This window comes from Octopus sinensis, linkage group LG1, assembly GCF_006345805.1.
Source record: "Octopus sinensis linkage group LG1, ASM634580v1, whole genome shotgun sequence".
In the NCBI taxonomy this organism is placed as follows: Eukaryota; Metazoa; Mollusca; class Cephalopoda; order Octopoda; family Octopodidae; genus Octopus; species Octopus sinensis.
In genome coordinates this window covers 168,549,617-168,576,678 of record NC_042997.1, presented here as the reverse complement: position 1 = coordinate 168,576,678, position 27,062 = coordinate 168,549,617, and the positions used below count along the sequence as shown (strand labels likewise).

At 35.8% G+C, this 27,062-nt stretch overlaps 1 protein-coding gene across 2 annotated transcripts in view; it reads left to right on the top strand.

Annotated features, from left to right (window-relative positions):
* The window catches only part of LOC115212997 (tenascin-X), a 113,380-nt gene that overhangs the window by 55,112 nt on the left and 31,206 nt on the right, over positions 1–27,062 (top strand). For both annotated transcript variants that reach the window (XM_036506804.1, XM_029781887.2), the window contains exons 20-30: positions 1,599–1,708; positions 5,879–5,965; positions 6,752–6,789; positions 12,498–12,567; positions 14,906–14,987; positions 16,116–16,225; positions 17,281–17,367; positions 18,627–18,664; positions 22,204–22,273; positions 24,882–24,963; positions 26,860–26,969. In XM_036506804.1, coding sequence (XP_036362697.1) covers positions 1,599–1,708; positions 5,879–5,965; positions 6,752–6,789; positions 12,498–12,567; positions 14,906–14,987; positions 16,116–16,225; positions 17,281–17,367; positions 18,627–18,664; positions 22,204–22,273; positions 24,882–24,963; positions 26,860–26,969 — 884 coding nt within the window. The remainder of the gene's footprint in view (positions 1–1,598; positions 1,709–5,878; positions 5,966–6,751; positions 6,790–12,497; positions 12,568–14,905; positions 14,988–16,115; positions 16,226–17,280; positions 17,368–18,626; positions 18,665–22,203; positions 22,274–24,881; positions 24,964–26,859; positions 26,970–27,062) is intronic.

Sequence of the window (27,062 nt, the reverse complement as noted above, 5' to 3'; positions counted from 1 at the left end):
CACCAAGAGCTGTTTTCAATGTGCAACCAGCTGGTGGTGCACCACCCTATAGCGAAGTAGCTCCAAACTGCATGTAACTATGTATAGAGGAGAGCAGAGGGATTGAGCTGGGAGATAGTCAGAGAGAGGACAGTTGCAATGACAAAAGAAGATCCAGTGAGAGGAAATTGGTATGTGCCTTCACCAGAGAAGGGTGTTGTATGGCATGGTGCTAATAGTATAGCTGTGGGAGTTCTCTTGGAAATAGAGGTTGAGGCAGGACATGCAAACTGGCTTAGAATGATAAATGATTGTTTCTATGAAGTAACCAAACTAGATCCTGTGTTGAAGGGAATAAATTTAGCTTTGAAAAGGGGTTTGCATGATATTCAAATCCAAACTTATTTGATTACTGGGCTTGGGATGGGTTGAATCAGTAATTAACTCCGAGAAGATAACTTGAACAAAGGGAGCTGCAGAGATAATTGTAAAGAATGCCTGAGGATCCAAGAAGAATTGATTAAAGAAATGAACTTGCATCTGTGAGTAGTCTTTGCATTCTTTAAGACAAATATGGTAGATATCCTTATAAGGGTAAGGAAAACATTAGTACTGGTGTAAGAGGATCTAGAGAGGAGAATGACTAGTGTGTGCTGCTGGGGAGAGCTAGAGTTGAAGAAGTATCATGACATGTGTCATATGGGAGTGAATAGAACATTGTTTTTGACTAGAAAGATTGACTCCAATGTCACCAGAGAGAAAATTCAGGTAGGTGGAATCTGTGACAGTCGTCAGTCCAACAGAGTTTAAAATGGGTCCTTCCAAATATAGAGTTTATACACAATGTAAGATTCCATTTTAAACTCTGCTGGACTTTACTCATGAGGTATTGGAATCTTACATATATACCATTCTGCCTAAAAAATGGATCTACAACTTCAATATCCCTACATATCTTGCATCTATTTCTTTCCTCCACCTCACTCTCTATTTTGTATCACATCTAAACTAGCTATGACTTGACCATCCTCTCACACCGTCTCCGATGAAGGGATATAATTAATAAATATCCTGGAAACAGCTGTAAGACCTTCTATCTATAAATGTTCTAATATCTATACAGCCTTGGTTTTTATTTCATTACACAAAAAATTCTTATATACACACGCTGACATAGAACCAATGTTGAACCCCTTATTTGCAAAATTACCGAACCTGGAACTTAACTATGGTCTGTCTATAGCACTTATTAAGCATTACCCAACACCTTTGGGTCTCAATGACACCATTACCTCTTATAACCTCAATAAGTAATTACATATACATATATTTATATATCATATATATATATATATATATATATATATATATATATCAAATAAATTTATATATATCTTGCTGTATTGTATGTAAAAAGAAAACATTCTTTTGATTACATTTTTATAGTCATCCATGCAAGTGAACTTGTAACAGAAAGTGTGATGAAAGACTGATGATAGCAGTTTTTAAATATATAGAGAAATAGATAAGCAATTAACAGTGCATCTGTTTGTTTATTAATTGATAACACACATAACTCTATCGAATATAATGTCAAATGTTAAGATTTTATTTTCTAGGTGTTAGCCATGGTTCCTGTGTATGTGGTAAATGCTCATGCCAACAGCAGTATAGTGGAGACGCATGTGAAGCTGACCAAAGCAATACGAAATGTCTTTCACCAAATGGAGTAAGTAGGTTTTCTTGAAGGTAATCTTTCTGGTAGAATTCTGGTTTAAGCACATTATATAGTCCTTCATAACTATTTTATTTTTTGGAATTTTTAGAAAATTTTCATGAAATTGTGTTCATACACTTATGCAAAAAACCAAAACCCAAACAAAATTTTGGTGCATGATTTAAGGGCTATGTAGCTGTTACTTTTAGTGCATCTCATGACCACCTCATACCCTCCTTGTTCATTTGTTTGTCTGACATATTGGTGTTTTTCAATATTTTTCTATCCATAAACACATTTAATAGCCTATTGCTGGGATTTAAGCCAAAAATTCGGACTGATTGTATTTTAAACTGAGATTAAAAACAAAAAATTACCCCATAGTTGTGTGAATTTCCATATGTAGAATACAAATTTGCAAAAATTTTCTGAAAATTCCAAAAAAATAAAGAAGTTATGGCATGTTTTCAGCAAAATTCCGTCATCTTTCTTATAGCATCTATTTTATTAATAATTTAATTTAAATTTTATATCTATAATAAGAGTGTAAAGTATTTATCATTAGTAGTATCTGTTATAAGTTTCTTTTATTAAGTAGTTGATGTATGTGTGGCACCTTGGGCAAGTGTCTTCCACTTAGGCTTACCAAAGCCTTGTGAGTAGATTTGGTAGACGGAAACTGAAAGAAGCCCGTTGTATATCTATGTGTGTGTGAGTGTGTGTGTTTGTGTGCATGTGTGCGTGTGTGTGTGTGCGCGTGTGTGTGCGCGCGCGCGCGCGTGTGTGTGTGTGTGTATTGCGGGTGTGTGTTTGTGTCTGTGTTTGTCACCCCATCAGTGCTTGACAACCAGTGCTGTTGTGTTTACATTCCCAAAACTTAGTGGTTCAGAAAAAGAGACTAATAGATAAGTACTAGGCTTAAGATATAAGTCCTTGGATCAATTTGTTTAACTTCAAAGTCCTTCAAAGCGGTGCTCTAGCATGGCCACAGTCAAATGACTGAAACAAATAAAAGAATAAAAAAATAACAGCTATCATCAGTAATAGCAGATGATCTGATAGCATGTATCTTTTTCTTTTATCTTTTACTTCTTTCAATCATTGGATTGTGGCCATACTGAGACATTACCTTGAAGAGTTTACTTATTTTTTTTTAAGCCTGGTACTTATTCTATCAGTCACTTTTGCCAAACTGCTAAGTTGCAGGAACATAAACACACCTACAACTGTTGTCAAGCAGTTGTGGAGGACAGACACAAACACACACACACACACACACACACACACACACACACACACACACACACACACACACACACACGCACACACACTCACACACACACATACAGTATCTTCTTTCGGTTTCTGCCTACCAAATGCACTCACAAACCTTTGGTCAGCCCAAGGCTATAGTAAAAGACACTTCTCCAAGGCACCACACAGTGGGACTGAACCTACCTAGAACCATGTGTTTGGAAATCAAGCTTCTTACTACACAGCCAAGCAGTTATGTATTTATGCACAGACACTGACACTCTCTTAGACCTTCGACCCTGACCCTGTAGAACTTCCAGAATGTGACAGTTGAATAGTAGGGAAAAGGTTACACCAACACTTGGCTGGCGCTCATTCTTCTGTTAAGTAGACTGAAGCAATATAAAGTTCCTGGTTTAAGAACACAATGCACTATTTGGCTCACAGACTATGCGCAAGATCTGTAATAGTGAGCCCATTATCTTAATCGTTAGGCCATGTACCTTCACAGAGCTGACATAATTAGAAGACACTCCACTTATTCTTCTAATTTTCTGTTTATGTGCATTACAAGGCAGAGAGAAGATGATACTATAAAGAGAGAGAGATTATATGATAATATTGTTGTTATTTTCCAGTTTCTGAAGTTTTTTCCAATATTTTTATTTTTCACCTCATTGTCACTATCATCATTATCATAATTATCTTTCCTTCTCTTTATTTACTAAACTGCGGCAACATCATTGCTTCAGGCTACCTTTTCTTGTCTTCAGCTTCCATAAACTGATCTTATCCAACAAGAAACTTTGCTGCTTTAATCAAGGATGTTTCACATGGTTTAAGTTGTTCTTGTTATTTACAGAAATCAGTTCAGATTTCTTCTCACAAATCCCAGTCTTAGCTATCTCCAGTTGTTTATGAGAAGGCACAGATTGCTAGAAAGAAACTAAGAAATTTTTATTGCTGTTAACCTTTTTGTTACCATATTTCTTTTGAATACATTGATTTCCATTCAATTAATGTTGAAAATAATACAGAGTTTAGTGAAATAACTGTTGTTATAAACCTTCTGGTATTTGAAACATAAATTAAGATGAAATTTTGATGGAAGTTTTAAATATTTCGTTTTTGGATTTGGTTTGCAAGATTCTTTATTTGAGTTCATGTGTTGAAGCATATTCTGTTGTGTCTGGGGAGAGTAATTTTCTTTTTGTGCCTTATAATGTAACAATAATAATAATAATGAATTTATTGCATACAGTACTCATATACACTACAACTGCTCAGAAAAAGTAGTCAAAAGGGCATGTACAGTATATAAAATAATGCGCAAAAAGACAGGAAAGTGAACGGTGAATGAGTCATAAAAAAAGAAGAAAAAAAGGAAGGAACATCAGGTGTGGTGTTGCTGAATTTTGAGAATCATGGAAGATTTGAATGGTGTAGATACAGGGTGGGATCAAAAAGTTCCAGGACAGATGATGCTTAATAAAAAATAACTTATTATCTAAGTTTTAACATCATCCCCTTTCAGATAGTCATCTTGCACAGCAATACACTAGTCCCTGCATTTCTGCCACTTTTGTGGAAGTTGTTTTCTATAAATGGGTCGAGGTTCTTCTGCAATTCACATTAAAACAGCAACCTTTGAACTGCATTTTCACCTTGGGGGAAGAGATGGAAGTCTGCAGATGCTAAATCTTGCAAATAGGGCAGGTGTAGAAGCAATACCACGTTGTTTTTGGAAAGAAACTCATGAGTAAGGAGAGCTTGGTGACAGGGTGCTTTGTCATTGTGAAGAATCGAATTCTTCAGACTCCACAGATCCAGCAGCTTTCACCGAATGTTCTCTCTCAAATGTTTCTAAATATCACAGAAGGGCTCTCAATTGATGGTCTGGCCCTGTGGGATGAATTCTCAATGCACAATACCACATATCCAGGGGTGATGCTTGTGGCATGTCTTCCAGATCTCTCATCGTCTTCCAGGGATGGCCCCCTGCTTTTGAAGCATCTGTGCCACTTGAAACATTGCATACAACCCAATGCCTCATTGTCGTAAGCTTTCTGAAGCATGCTCAAAGTCTTTGTGTGGAGGTACATGGACTAGTGGTTAGAGCAGCGGACTCGCGGTTGAGGGATCGCAGGTTCGAATCTCAGACTAGGTGATGTGTGTGTTTATGAGTGAAACACCTGAGCTCCACACGGCTCTGGCAGAAGGTAATGGCAAACTTCTGCTGACTCTTTCACCACAACTTTCTCTCAGTCTTTCCTCCTGCATCTTGCAGCTCACCTGCGATGGACTGGCGTCCCATCCAGGTGGGGAACCTATACGCCAAGGAAACCAGGAAACCAGCCCTTATGAGCCAGGTGTGGCTCGAGAAGGAACAATGTCTTTGAGGCTGATTTCCTAAGTTTATTGCAAAATTTCACGTTTGCTCTTTGTTCCTGTCTGTGACAAAATCGCAGACTACAGCATACACCAGCATGGCCACAGCTCTGGGCTGAAACGACAAAGGAAAAAAACGAGAAACTTGCAAAGTAAACACAGCAATGGCACTTGGCACACTGCCTTATGAAAGTCACTGCTACCTCTCACTGCACACAGAACCATGTGCTGCCATCTGTTGGTGTGCTACAAACTAGTCTGGGAATTTTTTGGTGCTATTTCATAACTTTGAAACAGAATACCTGTAGTATAAAACCTGAGGTGGTCTCAGGTAAGGGACTTAGGAGTTGATTCATCACCAGATGGTCATGCTACATACATTAAGGAATTAGTATTTGTGCCACTCCACCATCATTACTATCATCCTCATTTTTATTACACTTTCTATTTTTCCTTATAATGATTTACAATCATAATCCTTTGTTAATAATCACATCTTTAGTCTTCAATAAATTATTAAATGCAATATCTTTCTTTCAGCAACTGTGCAATGGACAGGGAAATTGTATTCAAAATCGGTGCCAGTGTAAATCACCATATTATGGTAGACTCTGTGACAAGAAGCAGGTCTGTAGATCAAAGAAATTCATTTTTATTTGTTAACATTGGAATACATAACCAGACACCAACTTTTGTTTAATTGATAGAAATATTTAAAGGAAAGGTTCTCTTGCCTACATACAGGGAATTTGAAGGAAGCAAATAATTAATTCTGCTGTTGCTTTGATAATATTTATAACAAGTATGGTGTTGATATAACTGTGAGATCATTATCACAGCATTTGAATAGTTATAAGAATATAACTGCAACAAGCAGTATTTATTTATGGATCAAGTTGATTTGATGGATGTGATATTTATATAATATTCATAGAGAAGTAAAATATTTGGCCAAATAAGGTACTGGATTACAAACTCTCATATCGTAGGAAATAGTATGAATGGTGTTTGCAAATGGTTATCAAAGTGGAGTGATGATTTATATGGTGTGTATAGAACACAACAGTTTTGTGAGGTGTGTATGATAAATAAATCAGTAGAATTGCCATAATGTTTATAGATTCAGGTGTTTTTGATATACAATTGATCACAACTCTACAAATGAAATTACAAGAACAAGATAAATAGGTGATGGTATTTGAATATGGGTGTAAAGTTTTCATGTGTAAGTTTTTTGCATGAATGTATGTTTGCATATAAGGGCACACATTTGCCTTTATAGAAACATAAACTATTTATAAAATACACAGTTACATTCCTAAATCCTCTCTCTGTTCAGCTGCAGGACATCTAATAGATATTTGCCCTATATTATATTTCTCATTTAAAAGAATATATATGTTTAATTTACAGGTTGTAAGAAATTATTTGAACACCCATTGCATTGAAAGGTAAGAAAATTTGGTATGATGGTTTTGTATATTACAATATGTGTGTGTGTGTGTGTGTGTGTGTGTGTGTATCATCATCATCATTATCATCATTTAATGTATGTTTTACCATGCTGGCATAGGTTGGATGGTTTGAGTGAAAACTGGTAAGCTGGGGAGTTGCACCAGGTTCCAATCTGATTTGGCATGGTTTCCACAGCTGGATGCCCTCCCTAATGCAACCACTCCTAGAGTGTAGTGGATGCTTTTTACGTTCCACATATATATCATCATCATCATCATCTGTTTTCCATGCTGGCATGGATTGGACAGTTTGACAAGACAGTCAAGTTAGAAGTCTACACCAAGTTCTGCTGTCCATTTCGACAGTTTCTACAACTGGATGCCCTTTCTAACATTAACCACTTTACAAAGTGTACTGGGTATTTTTTACCTGGCACCAGTAACAGTGAGGTCACCAAGTATCTTATAGGACAAGACCCCTTAACTGGGGGGAGTAGTATTGAGGGACAGAAAGGTGTCTTGCATTAGAAGAGAGACATGGCTACTTCAGATGAAGAAGAAGAGAGGAAAGAAAGGGGGTGAAGATGTGATGGGGAGGGCTGTACATCCAAGTTACACGAGAGGTGTATGTACATATAGTGAAGGGATTGGAGAGGGAGGGTAGGTGAGGGAGTTTACGAGATTTCAAAAGGGGAGTGGAAGCTAGAGGTAGGATAAAGGATTTAACAGGGGCATATTGTGAGCAGGTAGCTAGGTGGACACGTGAGGGAGAATGGAGGAGAGTGGAGTAAAAAGCTGATGGGGAGCGTGTGTGGATTGTGGGAAACAGAAAGGGTCATGGATCATGGATATTACTTTGCTGGGTGGGATCTTCTCAAGCACAATGTATAACCAGTTGTCTCGGTCTTTTGTCATCTCTATGCGACTCAATATGTGAAGATCATTTCTCACCACTTCATCCCATGTCTTCCAGTGCCTGCTTCTTCCACAGGTTCCTTTCACATTTAGAGATCAGCACTTCTTTATACAGCCTACCTTATGTGATCCAGAACAACCTTTAAAATTAGAAAAAAATCAGATATCATTTTAGTGCCATCTCAACTAAAAGTATATTCCAAACTTAGGGTCTGGTGTACCAGCAAAATTCAACAGTCATATCCTCACATACACTCTACCCAAGCTTCTGGTCCAGAAAGGATGACTACTCCTCAAAAAAACGATCCACCAAAACATATCTGTCATGCTTGAGGCCCCAGTAAAGAAAGAGGCTGTTCAAATACCCCACTTCTTGACAAGACATTGCTTCCTCTTGCTTCTGGTCCTCTCATCCTAGTCATCCCACTTCATTCCTTCACACAATGTCAGCAACAAGTATGATGATGATGATGATGATGATGATGATGATGATGGTGGTGGTGGTGGTGGTGGCGGTGGTGGTGGTGGTGGCGGTGGTGGTGGCAGTGGCGGTGGTGGTAGTGGTGGGTGGTGGTGGTGGTGGTGGTGGTGGTGGTGGTGGTGGTGGTGGTGGTTTGTATAACATTTCATTTCTATGATTTTATATTATTTATAATGAATAGAATTTCTATCCTTGGAACATCAGTGTCACAAATTTAAAGTAAAGGAAAGTAAGTGAACAGCAGAAAGTAATTTGACTGGAATTACACCAACTTTGCTATAATGATGGACTCTCTCATTGAAGTCAACATATGAGTGTTTAGCATTTTTGTTGAATGATCTGCGCAAATGATCAAAAATATGTGTTGTACATTAGCCCACTCCATCCATAGAATTGACGTTACCTGAAAAGGTGCACAGCGTGCCATGTGTCAGGTGTCAAAGTGATTACAGAGCAATGTGAGATGAAAAGTTTTGCTTAAAAACACTATGCACTACCTGGTCAAGGAATTGAAACACAATCTTGCAATCATAAGTGCAACACCCTAACCACAAGGTAGTGTGTCCCTCTGTAATGGAGCTTATGAAAGCATGTCTATATATGTAACCAAAACACCATCAGTCCTTCTTTTCACTGCTTATCACACTGTCTCTAAGTAGCTCATATTTCTCATTGCCTCTTATACCAACTACTTCTCTGAATGAATGAACTAGAAAACATAAGAAAGAGAAAGTGGAAGTTGTTTTCTGGCAGGCATCTCATCTGTCTGCTCTATTGCTGGTAACAATATCCACTTTTCCTTCCTGTAAGGTGATACCTTTGTAATTTTGACTGGGCTCAATTTTCAATAAAGTATCTTCCATATTAATTACTTTCTGAAATCAAGTTTTATATTCAACGATGAAGATATACGATACACAAAAAAGCAGGTCATTGTTGTAATCCTTTATGTTGGATTGTTATAATTCCCACTTCAGTATAGCAATATAGTTGTTAGACAAGTAAGACAGGACTAATCTATGACTGTCTACTTTGTAATCTCTCCTTATACTGACTGATATCACCTATTTATACTGACTATCACATACCACTTGTCATGTGGGAGAGGTATACCATTATTACTATTATCCCCAATCTTGACTGGAGTGCCTTACATTATAGGTTTTTCCAATTATGGCTGATCTGTGATTAAACAACAGTAACCACATTGTTTACTTTGAGCAAATGAGAAAAGCCTTCTGTACAGTCACATAGCAAATGGTTTGAATAAATACTTATGTCATTAAATTACATCCGTCTACATTATGAGTTCATATCTTTTCATTTCATTAGGTTTACAAAAAAATATCAGTAACACATATAAGGATTTTCTATCAACTATATATGTTGTCTTGGCATTATTACTCATAAAATAAAATCAACTTTTCAGGACAGACATTATTGCAGTAATAATGGTTACACTAACTTTTAACCCTTTAGCATTCAGATTATTCTCTGAAATGCAATGCTTATTTATTCATATTGTTTTAAATTTATCATGCATTATCTTGTGGCTAAGATTTTCATATGATTGCTTACATTCAGAATGACATTGTAAGGTAGGTGTGAGATGCCAGACCTGGCCAGTTTTAACATAAAACTAGTAGAATATTTAGGCCAGATATGACCAACTTGAATACTGTGGGTTTAAACTGTAAATAACAGGTAGATCACATTAAAAGAAGACAACAAGGAAGCCTCTAAAATTAGAGTTTCTTAAAGTGAGCTGAATCAATTTATGAGTGGGAGTGGAAAATTTATAACTGGAGACAAAGCAGGTAGTAAAGTATGTGGTTGACTGGAGGTCAATAGCTACATCTTTTAATTGTCTTGATTTTCAAACCTACTTTTAATTTTTATTTTGTGTGTGAATTATCTTGTAACATTTGTGATCGAAATATTGCTTTGACTTTCCATGTTAAATTGATGAAATGATTTATGTGTAAGTAGTCTTATAATAGTGGTCAACCTATCAGCAGCAAATTTTAGTGCTGTATTTAATTTTGGTGAATTATAAAAAAGGGGTTGGTAGTCAAAAAATGCTTGAGAAGTACTGCTCTAAACAGTCAGTTAACATATCCCTATCTTGCTCAGGACATTGACCTCCTGGAAACTGTTCAGAGATGTGCAACCAAACAAATACTTTGTTTAATCACAGATCAGCCCTAATTGGAAAACCCTATAATGTAAGACACTCCAGTCAAGACTGTCTGTTATAGGGATAATAGTAATAATGGTATACCTCTCCCATGTGACAAGTGGTATGTGATAGTCACTATAAATAGGTGATGTCAGTCAGTATAAGGAGAGAGTACAAAGTAGACAATCATATCTACCATATTCTAAACGTTTTGCTTCCCTGAGCATAGATACACTGAAGCTCCAACATCTGGCAATTGACTTAGTAAACATCCACAAAATTATTAACCATCATGCCAACAACTACCTCCAACACCTTTTTGAGCTCCATGTGTCTAACACACATGGGCGTGCCTACAAAGTCAGAAAACAGCACAGCTTCCATGACTTTTGGAAACGTTTTTTCACACTCAGAGTTGCTGAGGCATGGAACAAACTACCTGCATCAGTTATTAGTTGCTGAGACACTGCAGCCTTTAAAACCTCCACGCTTCCTGAAATTCGCCAACTCTACACCTGATATCCCTGCCTCCATACGCATGCATATATGTATATCATGAGTCTTACACTGTTCACTGTCCAGACTTTTGTACATAATTCTATGTTCTGTACATGCACCTTTGATGAGTTGTAGTGCACCTGAACACTATACACAATAATTTCATTATTATATTATACAAGAAATAACTGTCAAATTTTCCTCAAATATCAGTTTCTCTATACCATCTTAAAAGTGGACATTTAATAATGTATTCCTGGGTTTTCTGTACACAGGAAAAAGATGAGTCCATCATGGCTGGAATGGCTTTGATCATAGGTCTGTTGAATCATAAGTCTATAGTAACATCAACCATATTGAAATAATGTAAAGAAGAATGGTATGTGTTTGTTCCACGTGTGATAAAATCTCTCTCAAATCACATTCTACCATCTTCAAAAAGTGCATATTATGTTATGTTCTTAGGTTTCTTGCACATAGGGAAAATAGAAGATGGTCATAGTTGGAACCCTTTTGAACCAGCAGGAGACCTGATAGTAGACCAAAAATAAAGTCTACTAGATCAGAGTTGATATGGAGTTAAACAATAGCAACCACATTCAGACAAAGAAACAAGGAAGCTCAGTGAAGTTCTTCAACTACTCTACAGTAGAAGTAGCAGCAAAATCTGTCAAATCCATCCATCCATCCATTCATCTTCTCCACTCCCTATTCTGGGGAGGGTTGTAGGGGTAGAGGCATCAGGTACCTCCACCATGGGGGGTCCTAATTGAAGCAGCCATCACCACATTTTTCTGGCTGGATTCCCTAGTGACAAACTAAGACTGTGAATACTATCCAACCATCTTGTTCTTGGTCTTACACTAAGTCTTCTGCAAGTTGGTTCAGCTTAAAAAAAAAAAACGAAAACATCATGGAATTCTTTCTGATCAAATGAATATATAAAAAAAAACGAAAAAAAAAAACAGAAACACATTTAAAAATGTAACCTTAGATACACTATGTAAAAAAAAATCAGAAAGGTCATGATTAGAACTCCTTCAATGAAATACTAACTCAATCAAGGCTGACCCGAGGCTGACCAGTTAACGACTACAACAACAAACGGATCTTTTCGGTTTGAACGGCAGTTTTTAACATAATTTCTAGGTAACTAAAAAATTTTAAACTTCGTATACTGGTAGAATGTGTTTATAAAACATATTTTTCTCTTGGCTTTATTGAGAAAATTCTATAGTTTGTAAGACATTTGTTGTTTTTTTCTTCAATTTCTGCAATTTCAACCAATCAGTGACATCTATTGAGTTAAAAAGCATTCTGTGCCGTATGAATGTGCTTCGTTTAGGAAACAGATTGGGTTTATTTACATTTGTGAAGAAAAAAAGATACCCTTCCCCCACCCCTAACCCTAAAAGAGATTGAAATGCAATAGATCGATTCTAGGGTCATAATTATGGGTGACAATTTCATATGACACCGCTAGAAAAAACTGCCATTTAAACCGAAAAGATCCCAACAAACACTTTAAAATAGGTATTTCAACAATTTCTTGGAAAGAATAGTTTATGAAAAATTAAATCAGTTATAATCTACCACAGAATATTTTATCTATTTTATTTTATTATTTTTTAGTAAATCATCAGTTATCTGCTCAAACAGAGGTAGATGTTCAAGAGGATTTTGCCGATGCAATAAAATACCTGTATGTACTGTTTTATTCCAATTATATATCTATATTAAATATTGCTAATATTTTGAATAATGTTATTTCTTAGATGAGTTTCTTATCTTTCTGAACAAGATTCTGTTAGACTCTTCTTAACCCTTTCATTACCGTATTTATTTTGAGATGTTTTGTGTTTCTTTCAATTACTTTAAATATAACAAAGAATTTAGTAAAATAACTTAATTATCATTGAGATAGTGTTAGGAACATAAATTGTGACTAAAGTTTGGTGGAAAATTTTAATTCAAAACTTTTGAAAACAAGACATTTGTACTCAGAGCCAGAGCCGGTTTCAGTCGGGTTGGTAACGAAAGGGTTAAAGTAGAAGTTAGGAATACAAAGTGAGTAAAAAGGAGGAAAGCAAGAAACTAAAATTATATGAGAAGCAAGTGTTAGTTGTGTGTGTGTGTGTGTGGGAATGTGTGTGCACGTTTATGTCAGGTCTCTCTTATGGTGCTGTTAACATGTAACCCAGTGCAACCTGTTGCATAGTTGCCCATCTAAACTAAGCCAGCAACAGTGGTAAGGTGGGTGATTTACACTGGACATTTGGCAGAATGAAAAACAAAACCTGTCAAAGGACAGATGAATTCAGTAGAGTCATTGGCCGTCCAACAGCTGGGAATGAGAAACCTCTAGTTTCTGTTTAGACATCTTTCTAAAAGAGGGAAGTTCTGAAACAACAACCACTTCATTACGAAGTTGAATATCTTGCTTGCTTCTGGACCACACACACACACACTCACACATGCAGGCACATATGCACGCACGCACATACATACATATTGTATCATAGTCAGTAATGAATGAAAAGTATACTTTTTCACTGGTTTCAGTCATTTGACTGAGGTCATGCTGGAGCACCACCTTTAATCAAGCAAATCGAACTCAGGACTTAGTATTTTGTAAGCCTAGTACTTATTCTATCGGCCCCTTTTGCTGAACTGCTAAGTTACAGGGATGTAAACACACCAGCATCGGTTGTCAAGCAACATTAGGGGGACAAACACAGGCACATAAATATATACACATACATACATATATACATATACATATATATATATAACGGGAAGCTTTATGAAAATAGACAAAAGACAAAGGCAGGTTTACGGAAATAAACAAAAGACGAAGGCAGGTGGAATACAAACAAACAATTGTATTAGTATGGCGCTCAGGAAATATAAATAAAACAAGTCTTTAATGTTTCGAGCCTACGCTCTTCAACAGAAAGATACACAGAGAAGAAACACAGAAAGAAGGAGAGAAAAAAAATGCGTGCAGAGGCTAGCGAATCAACATGGCGATATATATATATACACATATATATGACGGGCTCTTTCAGTTTCCATCTACCAAATCCACTCACAAGGCTTTGGTCAGCCCGAAGCTATAGTAGAAGACACTTGCCCAAGGTGCCACGCAGTGGGACTGAACCCGGAACCATGTGGTTGGTAAGCAAGCTACTTACCACACAGCCACTCCTGCGCCTATAACGTACATTCATTATTAGTTCAATATCAGCTTATTACCTTCTTTCTCACAAATTCATTTTATAATTTAAATTCTTAATACCAATAACATTTTGTTGATATTATTCTTTTATTCTTCTGCTTGTTTCAGTCATTAGCCTGTGGCCATGCTGGGGCACCACATTGAAGAATTTTAGTTGAATAATTTGATGCCAGTATTTTTTTTACTGTTTAAGCCTGGTACTTATTCTATTGATCCATAACTTAGCTGCACTGATAAGTTACGGAGATGTAACCACACCAATACTGGTTGTCAAGCAGTTTGTGGGTGAGAGAGACACAAACACAGACACAAAGGCACACATACATAGATATACACATGTACATATACATGCCCAATGGCTTCTTTCAGTTTCTATCTACCAAATCCACTCACACGGCTATAGTAGAAGACACTTGTCCAGAGTGTCACACAGTGGAACTGAACCTGTAACTGTGTGGTTGGGGAGCAAGCTTCTTACCACACAGCCACTCCTGCACCTATTATGGAAAATTACTACTAAACTTTCTTTAGCACATCAGACAAAATGTTAAGTGGCACTTCTACTGACTTTTTATTTCCAGTTCAAATTCCAATGAGGTTGACTTTGCCTTTAGAAAAAAAACATTTTCTGAGATTCTTTTCCAGGATTTTAGAGAAATTCACCTCTTCAGCAAACTTATAGAAGCTGGAATTTCCTCCTCTTCATGCAGAATAAAAAAAAAATTCATCATTTCATAAAATATATTAATGCAATTTATTGATCTATTGCCTAAACATTTGTATTTCTTACATTAAACTTTAGAGAACTAATCAAGTATACACTGGAAAATATTGTGAATGCGATGATACCGACTGCCCTACTTCTAATGGAAAGATTTGTGGAGGTACATAATGTGGTAACAATACCTTTATTATTTCAGATATAATATTAAGGCGGTGAGCTGGCAGAAATATTAGCACGCCGGGCGAAATCCATAGTGGTATTTCGTCTGTCTTTATGTTCTGAGTTCAAATTCCGCTGAAGTCGACTTTGCCTTTCAAACTTTCGGGTTTGATAAATTAAGTACCAGTTGCATAGTGGAGTCAATCTAATCTACTGGCACCCTCCCCAAAAATTTCAGGCCTTGTGCCTAGAGTAGAAAAGATTATTTCTGATATGATATAGTCAATTTATAACCATTTGCTATTAACAAATAACATCACAAAGTGGACGTGTATCATTTTCATCTCATTATTTCTTTGTCAAAGATGGCTGGTTTTTAAACATAGTCAAACTTAACTGGACAAACTTATGATCAAAAGTGTTTTGGTCCAGGTCTTCATTTAATTTTTCTGTGTCTAAGACTACACTGTACAATGTATCCTCCTTTGTTTAAGATTGTAGGATATAATCATTTGAGGGGATTTAGTTATTATCTCTAGCAAGTGAAGTGACTATGTAAAAGGTCCTTTATTTGCTTGTGTGTCTTGCTTTGTGTGAAAATACATCATATTTGTTATTTTTTAGTAAAGATTTAAGTGAAAATAGAGTAGGTCACATTTTATGTATTTAGAGAACAATGACTTACATATTTATTCTTAAAGTGTTCTGTAAGATTCAAAGAAATTGAATATGCTAATTGCTGTTGTATTTCATCATAAGAGAACAACTTCTCCTTTAATATGAAAGTGTGTTCATAACACACATGATTCATTAGCATAAGGGGACTCAAGGACACCCACTGTTTTGATATCATTGAGTCTTGTCTGTTAAAGGCATGTCAGGCTAATGAATCTTGTTTATAACTGCAGTAAACAAATTGTTGCTGATGCATACTGATATCTGCCAACCAGTAATAATCATGATAAGCCCAGCAAACAGTAATGAAACGATCTCAAAATAAATCTTACAGAAAATAGGTACTACACTTGCATGCAAAACAAAATTATCAAAAATTATTTAGGAAAATACAAAGAAAATAAAATGAAACTATGATACAAAATATAAGGTGTTATGGTTTTATGTCTTTTAGGGAGAAACCACGGAAATTGTAAATGTGGAAAATGCCAGTGCCAACAGTCATATAGTGGGAAAGCATGTGAAGTTGATCAAGCTAATCAAAACTGCTTATCATCAAATGGAGTAAGTAGAATTTATAATATTGTTAATTGTAAAATATTCTTCATATCAACTATATTTTAGAGACAACATTTTTAGATGACAATGTAGACTGCCTCACCACAGCTTGACACCTATTAGTGAAATTTTTTTCCTCCCTTCATAAATAAGAAAACAAAATCAGGTTGCATGCCTATAATTCTTCCTTCTTTGCCATGGAGTTGTATGAAAGTTCTAGCTGGAAATTTACTGATGATGAGAAAAATACAGTATATATATCATCATCATCATCATCATCATTGTTTAACATCCGCTTTCCATGCTAGCATGGGCTGGACAATTTGACTGAGGTCTAGCAAACCAGATGGCTGTACCAGGCTCCAATCTGATCTGGCAGAGTTTCTACAGCTGGATGCCCTTCCTAACGCCAAACACTCCGAGAGTGTAGTGGGTGCTTTTATGTGCCACTATCACGAGGGCCAGTCAGGCAGTACTGGAAACGGCCACGCTCAAATGGTGCTTTTTATATGCCACCTGCACTGGAGCCAGTCCAGCAGCACTGGCAATGACTTCACTCAAATGTTTTTCATGTGCCACCAGCACAAGTGCCAGTAAGGCGGCGCAGGTAACAATCATGCTCAAATGATGCTTTTTACATGCCATCGACATGGAAGCCAGTTTGTTGCTCTGGCAACGATCACTCTCAGACGGTGCTCTTAGCGCTCCACTAGCACGGATGCCAGTCATCGAATTTGATTTTGATTTCGATTTCACTTGCCTCAACAGGTCTTCGCAAGCAAAGTTTAGTGTCCAATGAAGGAAACGTATGCATAAGTGGGCTGGTTATATATATATATATATATGGGTACAGGACACCAAAAAGACATTGAACACAATGAGAAACGAAAACATAAAAACAAAAACAAAAAGCATGGAAATAGACATTAAACGATGATGATGATGATGTGCATATGTAAGAAGTCATTGTTAAGATTCTTTTGGTAATAATTGTCAATCATTACCTTCTTCTCATAACTATATCTCTAATCTTATAAAATTATTTTCACAATACTTTATAGGAACTGTGCAGTGGACATGGAAACTGTATTGGAAATCGGTGCCAGTGTGAATCACCATATTTTGGAAAATTCTGTCAAATGACACAGGTTTGTAAATGAAGAAAAATTTTTGATTTCTTAAATTGAAAATAATTGCAAGACACCATATATAATTGCAAGACACCTATAAAGCCCACGTGGATATATTCTACTATGATGACTGTGTCATCTTCATTAATTTCTATGAAGAACATCTAAATATATGTCTGGAGGATACAAAGTTTAAATGATTAATATACAGAACAAGTAGATTTGAAGATACACTACTTGTAGGATGTATGTTCCTTCTCAAGCCATGCCAGGCTCATAAGGGACGGTTTCACGGTTTCAGTGGCATAAACATTCCCCACCTGGATGGGACGTCGGTTCGTCGCAGGATTACTCATTTTTGCCAGCTGAGTGGACTGGAGTAACGTGAAATGAAGTGTTTTGCTCAAGAACACAACGCATCACCTGGTCCAGGAATCGAAACAACAACCTTACGATTGTGAGTTCAACACCCTAGCCACTAATCCATGTGCCTCCACAAGGATGTATGTATAGAAGCTGAATTGCAATGCTTATAAGGTGCTTGTAATTTGGGAGAGCCATCTTTTTTCTAGTAATGAACATGTGTATTAATGGAATTGTTCTTCATTAGCCTCTTTATCGTTAAAATATATAGTTGTTATCATACCTGGAAAATGCTTAGCAGCACCAAGGTCGACTTTGCCTTCTGTCCTTTCAGAGTTGATAAAATAAGTTCCATTTGAACACTGAAGTCAGTATAATCGACTTGCCTCCTACATGAAATTGCTGGCCATGTGCGAAAATTTGAAATTATCATTAAACTATATAGCAAAAGGAGGTACAATGGCCCAGTGGTTAGGGCAGCGTACTTGTGGTTGGAGGATCACAGTTTTGATTCCTAGACCAGGCGTTGTGTGTGCTTATTGAGTGAAAACACCTAAAGCTCCACGAGGCTCCAGCAGGCGGTGGTGGCGACCCCTGTTGTACTCTTTCACCCCAACTTTCTCTCATGAAACCGCCTCAATTCTGGGAAGAGGGTATTTTCAAGTTAAAGGAAAGATGGAGACACATTGTGCAACAAAATGGTTCATATTTGGTTGATTAAAAATGTAATGGCAAGTATTTATTGACCTTTTTCTTTCCTTTAAAAATCGGCATGAACTTTCTGGACAACCCAATATTTTCTTTGCCTTTGTATTTTTTTCCTATTTCCATTGCAAACATTTGAAATAAGCCTAGTAATGTTTTCTGTACAAAAGTAAAACCTCCTATATTAAATCAAAACCTTTGTCTTTTAGGAATCTAGAAGTAGTAGAAATTCAGTTTGCAAACAGAGGTAAGAAAATCTAATTGTAAATTTTCTATCATAAAGCATTATTAAATAAGAAAATTTAATTTGTTGTTTTTAGTTATATATGTCTGTGTATATATATCTGTATGTGTGTCCTTTTGTTTAAATATATATATCATGCATATGTATATCTATCCATCTATCTATCTATCTATCTATCTATCTATCTATCTATCTATCTATCTATCTATCTATCTATCTATCTATCTATCTATCTATCTATCTACCTACCTACCTACCTACCTACCTACCTACCTACCTACCTACCTATCTATCTATCTATCTATCTATCTATCTATCTATCTATCTATCTATCTATCTATCTATCTATTTATCTGTCAGTCTGTCTGTCTGTCTAACTGTATGTATGTATGTACTAGCTTAAAAGCTGGTACATAGTTTGTAAGCAACTAACCCCGAATGGGAAGATCTGCAAACAGATCTCTGACTTGTTTTGGAGAATTGGTTGCAATTGCTTCCTCCTGAGTCATATCTCAATGATGATCATATTCGTTGCTAAAAATCATGCAAAGAAAATTGCCAAAAAGAATTGCAGTAATGAAAACATAAGAATCCAAAATTTCAGGATTGTAAGACCAGATTTGGCCCAGAATGATTTTAATTTACTCATGGAGTCAGCCTGATTCCAAAATGGTATGATATGTTGGGCTATGGCCTGTAGGAGTAAAGTTGAAAAAGTGTGACACACTGACACACTGAAATTCACATTTATTATATTTGATGTTTAATTTTGGGAAACTATTTCAATTAAAGTGTATTTTATATGTGTGTGTGTGTGTTTGTGCATGTATGTATATATATATATATATATATATACAAAAAAGAAGAATGAAAATGCTACTTTCTTGAAATCAGGTACATTTTATTTTCTTTATATAAATACATTAAAAGAAGAATGTTTTGGTTTTGTTTTACATGTTTCGGTTTTTGAAAAACCTTATCAAAAGTATGTACTAAAATAGAATATGTAGAGAAAAAAGAGCTATTAATAAAATTAAATTGAAATTATAATTAAAATAAACATGCCCCAGCATGGCCGTGGCCTTCGGGCTAAAACATTTTTAAGGATTTATTCATAGTTTACTTTCCTTTTTTCTGCAAGTAATTTCCGTTACTGTATGTGACTGCAAATTACTACTGTCTGTGATGGTAAATTAAGTAGTGCGGTCAAGACTTGTTTTCTATAGGAGTGGCTGTAGCTGTCGAATAACTAGCAGCAGTAATAATAATAGTCGTCGTGGTGAAGTTGTTCCCCCTGGGGTTTTAATAGAAATCAGGTTCTTCGACCCCTTATCTTTACTTCTTATGAATAACTTGCATATCTATATATCCATATATATATACACTCACCCATATACACATGTACATATATATACACACATACAGATACATACACACACACACACAAACACACACACACACACATATATATATACACACACATACACACACATACATATATATATATATATACATATACATACATAAACACATATATAGACATATATAGACACATACATACATACATATACATACATATGCATTCACATACATGTATATAAAAAAAAGTTTCAGTGTACGAGTTTAAAGAATTTAGACTCGGTAGATATTTTGTTATGAAATGCATTTCTTTGCTAATGTGTTCATTTTGGCTAGCATTGTCTTTGAATTTGTATAATGGAAATGTTGGGAATTTGGGAAATTTGTTGGATGCACATTCATCAATGTGCTGGCTGAAAGGTATTTTCCTGTAATCCGGAATTCTAATTTGAGATTTGTGCACTGCCATCTATTAAAATCTCAAATTAGAATTCCAGATTACAGGAAAATACCTTTCGGCCAGCACATTGATGAATGTGGATCCAACAAATGTCCAGCATGGCCACAGTCAAATGACTGAAACAATTAAAAGAATGAAAGAAATATACATATTTTGCTTTTGATGTATTTATTATATTTAATATATTTCATGTGTCTAATCTGTTTATTTGCATAATTGCCTCTATAAATGCTAAACTCAAATCCCTCTTATAGCCTTATTTTAACTTGTGGAATGATCCCCTGTAAGGACATTGAAGTCTAAGTTTGAATCTTTTGAGCACTACTAGGGCTCTTCTATACAGAGAGTCTTTGAATCTCATCTGTGAACTATGCATATGTACATACATGCATACATACATACATACATACAGACAGACAGACAGACAGACAGACAGACAGACAGACAGACAGACAGATAGATAGATAGATAGATAGATATATAAATAGATAGATAGATAGATGGGGGTTGAGAGAGAAAGAGAGAAGTAGAAAGAGAGAAAGAGAGAGAGAGCTAGTCAGTGACATGGTGAAATGGCACGGTTATGATCATTAGAGTATAAGATGAACAACTTTGCTGTATTTGTTGATGTTCTTTCAGGTTTAACAGAATAAAGTAACAATGCAGGATGATGGATTAGTGGAATTGTTTTGAGCCTAGGATGTGATGTCTTGTAACAGTCTGGGTTCCAGTGTGGTAAACTTTATCTGTTGGCTGGTTTAATACCATCATTTAATACTATCTGTTGGCTGGTTTAATACCATCATTTAATACCATCTGTTGGCTGGTTTAATACCATCATTTACTCTTCATTTGCTCTTCAAGAGCTTTTTACAGAATCCACTCAGTTGTAAGCATTCATAACAGCTCTCTTGTTTGAGAGTAACATCTTTCTTTTAACCCACCCATTTCAGAGGCATTGAAAGAATAAAGGGCCATGAGTGATTATCCTTGATTCCTAAATCTAAACTGTTAAAATAAAATTGATAATATAGTCATATAGTCAATTCCAGGTGGTACGACCTCACCTGGAATTTGCATCACCGGTCTGGAACCCCTATCTTGCCCAGGATATTAATCATCTGGAAGCCGTTCAGCGACGTGCAACCAAGAGAATACTCTCCATCAGACATTTGCCATATTCTGAACGCCTTACTTCCCTGGGCATGGACACATTGAAACTCCGACGTCTGGCAGCTGACTTGACAGACACCCATAAAATTATTAACCATCTTACAAACAATAACCCTGAGCACCTTTTCAAACTCCACCTGTCTAACACCCGTGGACATGTTTACAAAGTCAGAAAACAGCACAGCTCCCATGACTTTCAGAAACATTTTTTCACACTAAGAGTTGCTGAAGCATGGAACAGACTGCCGGCATCAGTTGTTAGTTGTCGGAGCACTGCATCCTTCAAAACTTCCATGCTTCCTGAGATTCGCTAACACTTCACCTGATTTTCTCCCCTCCACACACACGCAAGCATGTATCTGACTCATACACTGTTCGCTTTCCAGACATTTGTACATTACTGCATATACTTTATATGCACTTTCTGACAAGTTGTGGTGCACCTGAGCACTGTATACAATAATTTCATTATTATTATTATTTTAATTCTATTGATGAACAAATCATAATGTTAAATGGTTTATATAACTTTTATGATTTTATCATTCAGTCCTACATCACCTGTCTGCTCAAATAGAGGTAACTGTGTCCAAGGCTTCTGCAAATGTAGTACCAAACCTGTAAGTATATTTATGTTGTTACATTTCAAACAGAAACTTTAGTTGTTGTTGTTTAGTTCCAGCTCAGCCCAGACCAAGCAAACTTATGATCAAAGGCATTACAGCTAAGACTCCCATTTTATTTTCAGATATAGTATGTCTAGAAATTATTTATCAATCTGTCTATCCTTTTTAAAGATAGTAGGATATAATGTGGTATGAAGGAGGTTTCTCTGCTAGTTCTAGTGGGTTCCGCAACTATACAGAGGCTCTCCCAAGGCTCAGGGTTTAGTTGCAATAGGCATACCATCATTCTTCAACTATTTTATTTTTATCCACTCTTTTATAAAGTCTTCATACTCTCCGTGAAGTCAATTTCTTTGATGTAATTATTAGCTTTGTGGCTATCACCCATAATTCAGATAGTGAAAGCAATTATGCAAATTATTCATACAGAATTATTTTCTTTTTCACGAACCATACAATTACCAGTAAATCTATGACACTACATAAAAACCATCATGAATTAGGGAATTTCATACAATTTAACTAGGAAACAAATTACCAAGACTGTATTGACTCAGAAAGATCAAATAAAATAAAAAATCATAATAATTCAGGTTTAGACTCAAAGTTTTAAACTCAGAAAATATTTCACAGCAATGCTAAATATCCCCCAGCATGGCCGCAGCCTTCGAGCTGAAACATTTTTAAGGATTTAAGGATTTATATACTGAAATTCTTATACTGAATTGATATTAAGAAACATTTAACCCTTTCATATTCAAACTGGCCATATCTGGCCTAAATATGCTATCAGTTTTATGCTCAAACTGGCCAGATCAGGCCTCTCACATCTACTCTGCAATGTCATTCCAAAAGTAAACAATCACATCAATGAAATCTCAAAGTTACAAGATAATGTATGATTAACTCAAAGCAATGTGAATAAACAAACAGTACATTTGACAGAATAATCGGAATGCCTTACTGGCACCTGTGCCAGTGGCATGTGTAAAGATTCAAGTGAGGTCATTGCCAGTACAGCCTGACTGGCCCCCATGCTGGTGGCATGTAAAAGCACCCACTACACTCTCGGAGTGGTTGGCGTTAGGAAGGGCATCAAACTGTAGAAACTCTGCCAGATCAAGACTGAAGCCTGGTGCAGCCATCTGGTTTGCCAGCCCTCAGTCAAATCATCCAACCCATGCTAGCATGGAAAGCAGACGTTAAATGAAAAGAAAGAAAATTATAATAACATCTCTAGTTTTATAAAGTTTCCTTAGAAAGGTTCAACATATTTACTTTCATTCTACCCTTTAATTAACATTCATCTTTTAATTAATGTGTTTGCTGGCCATATTGTGGTATGCTGCTATGGCTCACTGAAACACATCAAAGTTAAAGCCTACCATTTCCCTAATATTTTGGTCTCTTGTGACACACTACGACTTCTGAGTTATTAATAACACCTGCGAGAAATAGTAGCCAAGTTTTCTCAAAAAAAAGAAAAGACATATTTGATATTACAGTCTAAGATATTACAGCCAAAAAATTTTATAAATAATAATAAAACGAAATGATTATAATTTGAATGCTTTGATCATAAATCTCTTTAATTAGATTCTCACATGAAGACTGCAATAACAACAACAAGAATAACCATTTTAATTTGATTCTTTAGATGAACTTTTATTTATAAATTCTAGCCTTTTCTTATTTTTCAAATTTTTTAATGACATTTGGTGATCAGCTTTGTTGGTTATAGGTTTCCAAACAAATACTTTATCAAATATCTGTTTCTTTTACTATTGTATGAAATATCAACATTTTAGAGAAAATGTTGATACCTTTACCTTTTCCAAAGAATTTTAAGCAGCTTAACCTTTTTGTTGCTATATTTCTGTTGAAGTGCACAGACTTTGTTTTAGTTAACTTTGAAAATTATTATTATTATTATTATTATTATTATTATTATTATTATTATTATTATTGTTATCTTTTTTTTTCCTCTTCTTTCAAATTTGCTTCCATTTCTTGCCGACTGCCTTCCCGACTCCTAGGGCAAAGAAACTCATAGTATACATTGGTAGGCCATTAAACTAAACTCACTAGTTCGTTCATTTTTTAAAAATTATTATTGTTATTGTTATTGTTATTGTTATTATTATTATTATTATTATTATTATTATTATTATCATTATTATTATTATTATTATAATTAGGAACTTATTGTATAATTACTCCAGTGCATTACATAAACTCTCTAAATCCAAAGAGATAGAAAGAAAAAAACAGACGAAGCCTATTTCAAATTTTCTTCCTAACTTTGAATTTTTCAAAAATTCTAATTGGAAAAATATATGTACAAATCCAGAATCAGCAATTTATATCATAAGTAAGTGAAATTTCTCTTGTGGTTAAATTTGTCTTAGTTTCAGAGATCCCTAAGTAGAGGCTACCTTTGTTATTTTATGCCAAAGAGGAGGAGAAACACTCATCATATATATTATTAGTCAGTGTCATTTTCTTTAAATCAGGATATATGATTTATTATCATTCAAGAAAATAATTGTATGTGCTGTTTGCAAAATCATTAATTGTTATTAATTTTTGCATTTGATTTTAGGGAACTAATCAGGCATACTCTGGCATGTATTGTGAGTGTGATGATTTCAGCTGTCCTACTACAAATGGAAAGATTTGTGGAGGTATGTAGTGTTATATATATATATGTATGTATGTGTGTGCATGTGTGTGTATATGTGTGTGTGTATGTATGTATGTATGTATGTGTATATGTGTGTATATATATATATATATATATATATATATATATATTAATAAATAAAACATATGCATATATATAAACATATATGTACGTACCTACCTCTACATGTACATATACACGCATATATGAGTACAGGACACCAAAAAGACATCGAACACAATGAGAAACGAAAACATAGACACAAACCCAAGGAACTGGACATTTTTTTAAACAACAAAAAAATAGAGTACAGGACAATTAACACAAAGAAAAAACCTCTTCTGACATATCTTCGACAAGAAACTTTCCTTCCTGCGAAAAGCAAATCAATTAAAATTCTGAGATGTTTTCGCAGAGGGGTAAAAAATGGTAACAAAAACAGGACAGTAACGACAGTACAAATTATAATATATACATATATTGAATATATATTGAATATTTCAATAAATATATATAAATATATATAGGAGCACTCTGTCAGTTACGACGACAAGGGTCCCAGCTGATATGATCAATGGAACAGCCTGCTCGTGAAATTAATGTGCAAGTGACTGAGCAATCCACAGACATACGTACCCCTAATGTAGTTCTTAGGGAGATTCAGCATGACACAGAGTGACAAGGTCGGCCCTTTGAAATACAGGTACAACTCATTTTTGCCAGCTCAGTGGACTGGAGCAACGTGAAATAAAGTGTCTTGCTCAAGGACACAATGCATCACCAGGAATCGAACTCACAACTGTAAGGTTGTGAGTCGAATGCCTTAACCACTAAGCCATGTGCCTTCACATATATATATGTATATGAAAAATGGCATGTCAGTATTTAAAACTCACACATACACATACGGATGCTCACACTTATGTATAAACACACATATACAAACATACACATACTCACATACTTATCTCGGACAGATTCCGGGCAAATCCCAACACTTGAACATAAGTTCAAAAGAAATGTAAGTAGAGAGACATGTCACTGAAGAGATTGCGAAAATGCTATGAAGTAATTATTCAATAAAAGGAAAAAAGAAATAACAACATGAACAATACTGAACAAAAACAATAAAGGACCAAACCAGTGCATGTATTTATTATTATTGGCATAATGCCCCACCCAAGGTTCAATAGTATTTCTTTCAACACACAAATTCACATCAAGTTTCTTGCAAACCAAATACAACCAGTGCCCCCTGACTGGCTCCTGTGCTGGTGGCACATAAAAAGCACCATCTGAACGTGGCCAATGCCAGTGCTTCCTGACTGGGTCCCGTACCAGTGGCATGTAAAAAGCACTATCTGAACGTGATTGATTCCAGGGCTTCCTGACTGGGTCCCGTACCAGTGGCATGTAAAAAGCACTATCTGAACGTGATTGATGCCAGTGCTTCCTGACTGGGTCCTGTACCAGTGGCATGTAAAAAGCACTATCTGAACGTGATTGATGCCAGGGCTGCCTGACTGGCTCCTATGCCGGTGGCATGTAAAAAGACACCCACTACACTTCAGTGGATGGCATTAGGAAGGGCATCCAGTAGTATAAACATCGTCTGCCGTTACGTTCTGAATTCAAATTCCGCCGAGGTCGACTTTGCCTTTCATCCTTTCGGGATTGATAAATTAAGTACCAGTTGAGTACTGGGGTCGATGTAATCGACTTAATCCCTTTGTCTGTCCTTGTTTGTCCCCTCTATGTTTAGCCCCTTGTGGGCAATAAAGAAATAACAAATACTAACCTTGGTCTCACAAAATAAATCTGTGTTTATGATTGCTGTTTTGTTCCTCAATGTTCTCAAAGATTGCAATTATTCCAAATTGGTGATTATTTATTCTAGGTAGAAGACAGGGAATCTGCCAATGTGGCAAGTGCAAATGCCATGATAATTACAAAGGCAAAGCCTGTGAAATAGATCAACCGTCTCTCAACTGCATCTCACGAAAAGGCGTAAGTTATTTTTTCTATTAACCTTTTCGTTACTCTTTTACTCTTTTACTTGTTGCAGTCATTTGACTGTGGCCATGCTGGAGCACCACCTTT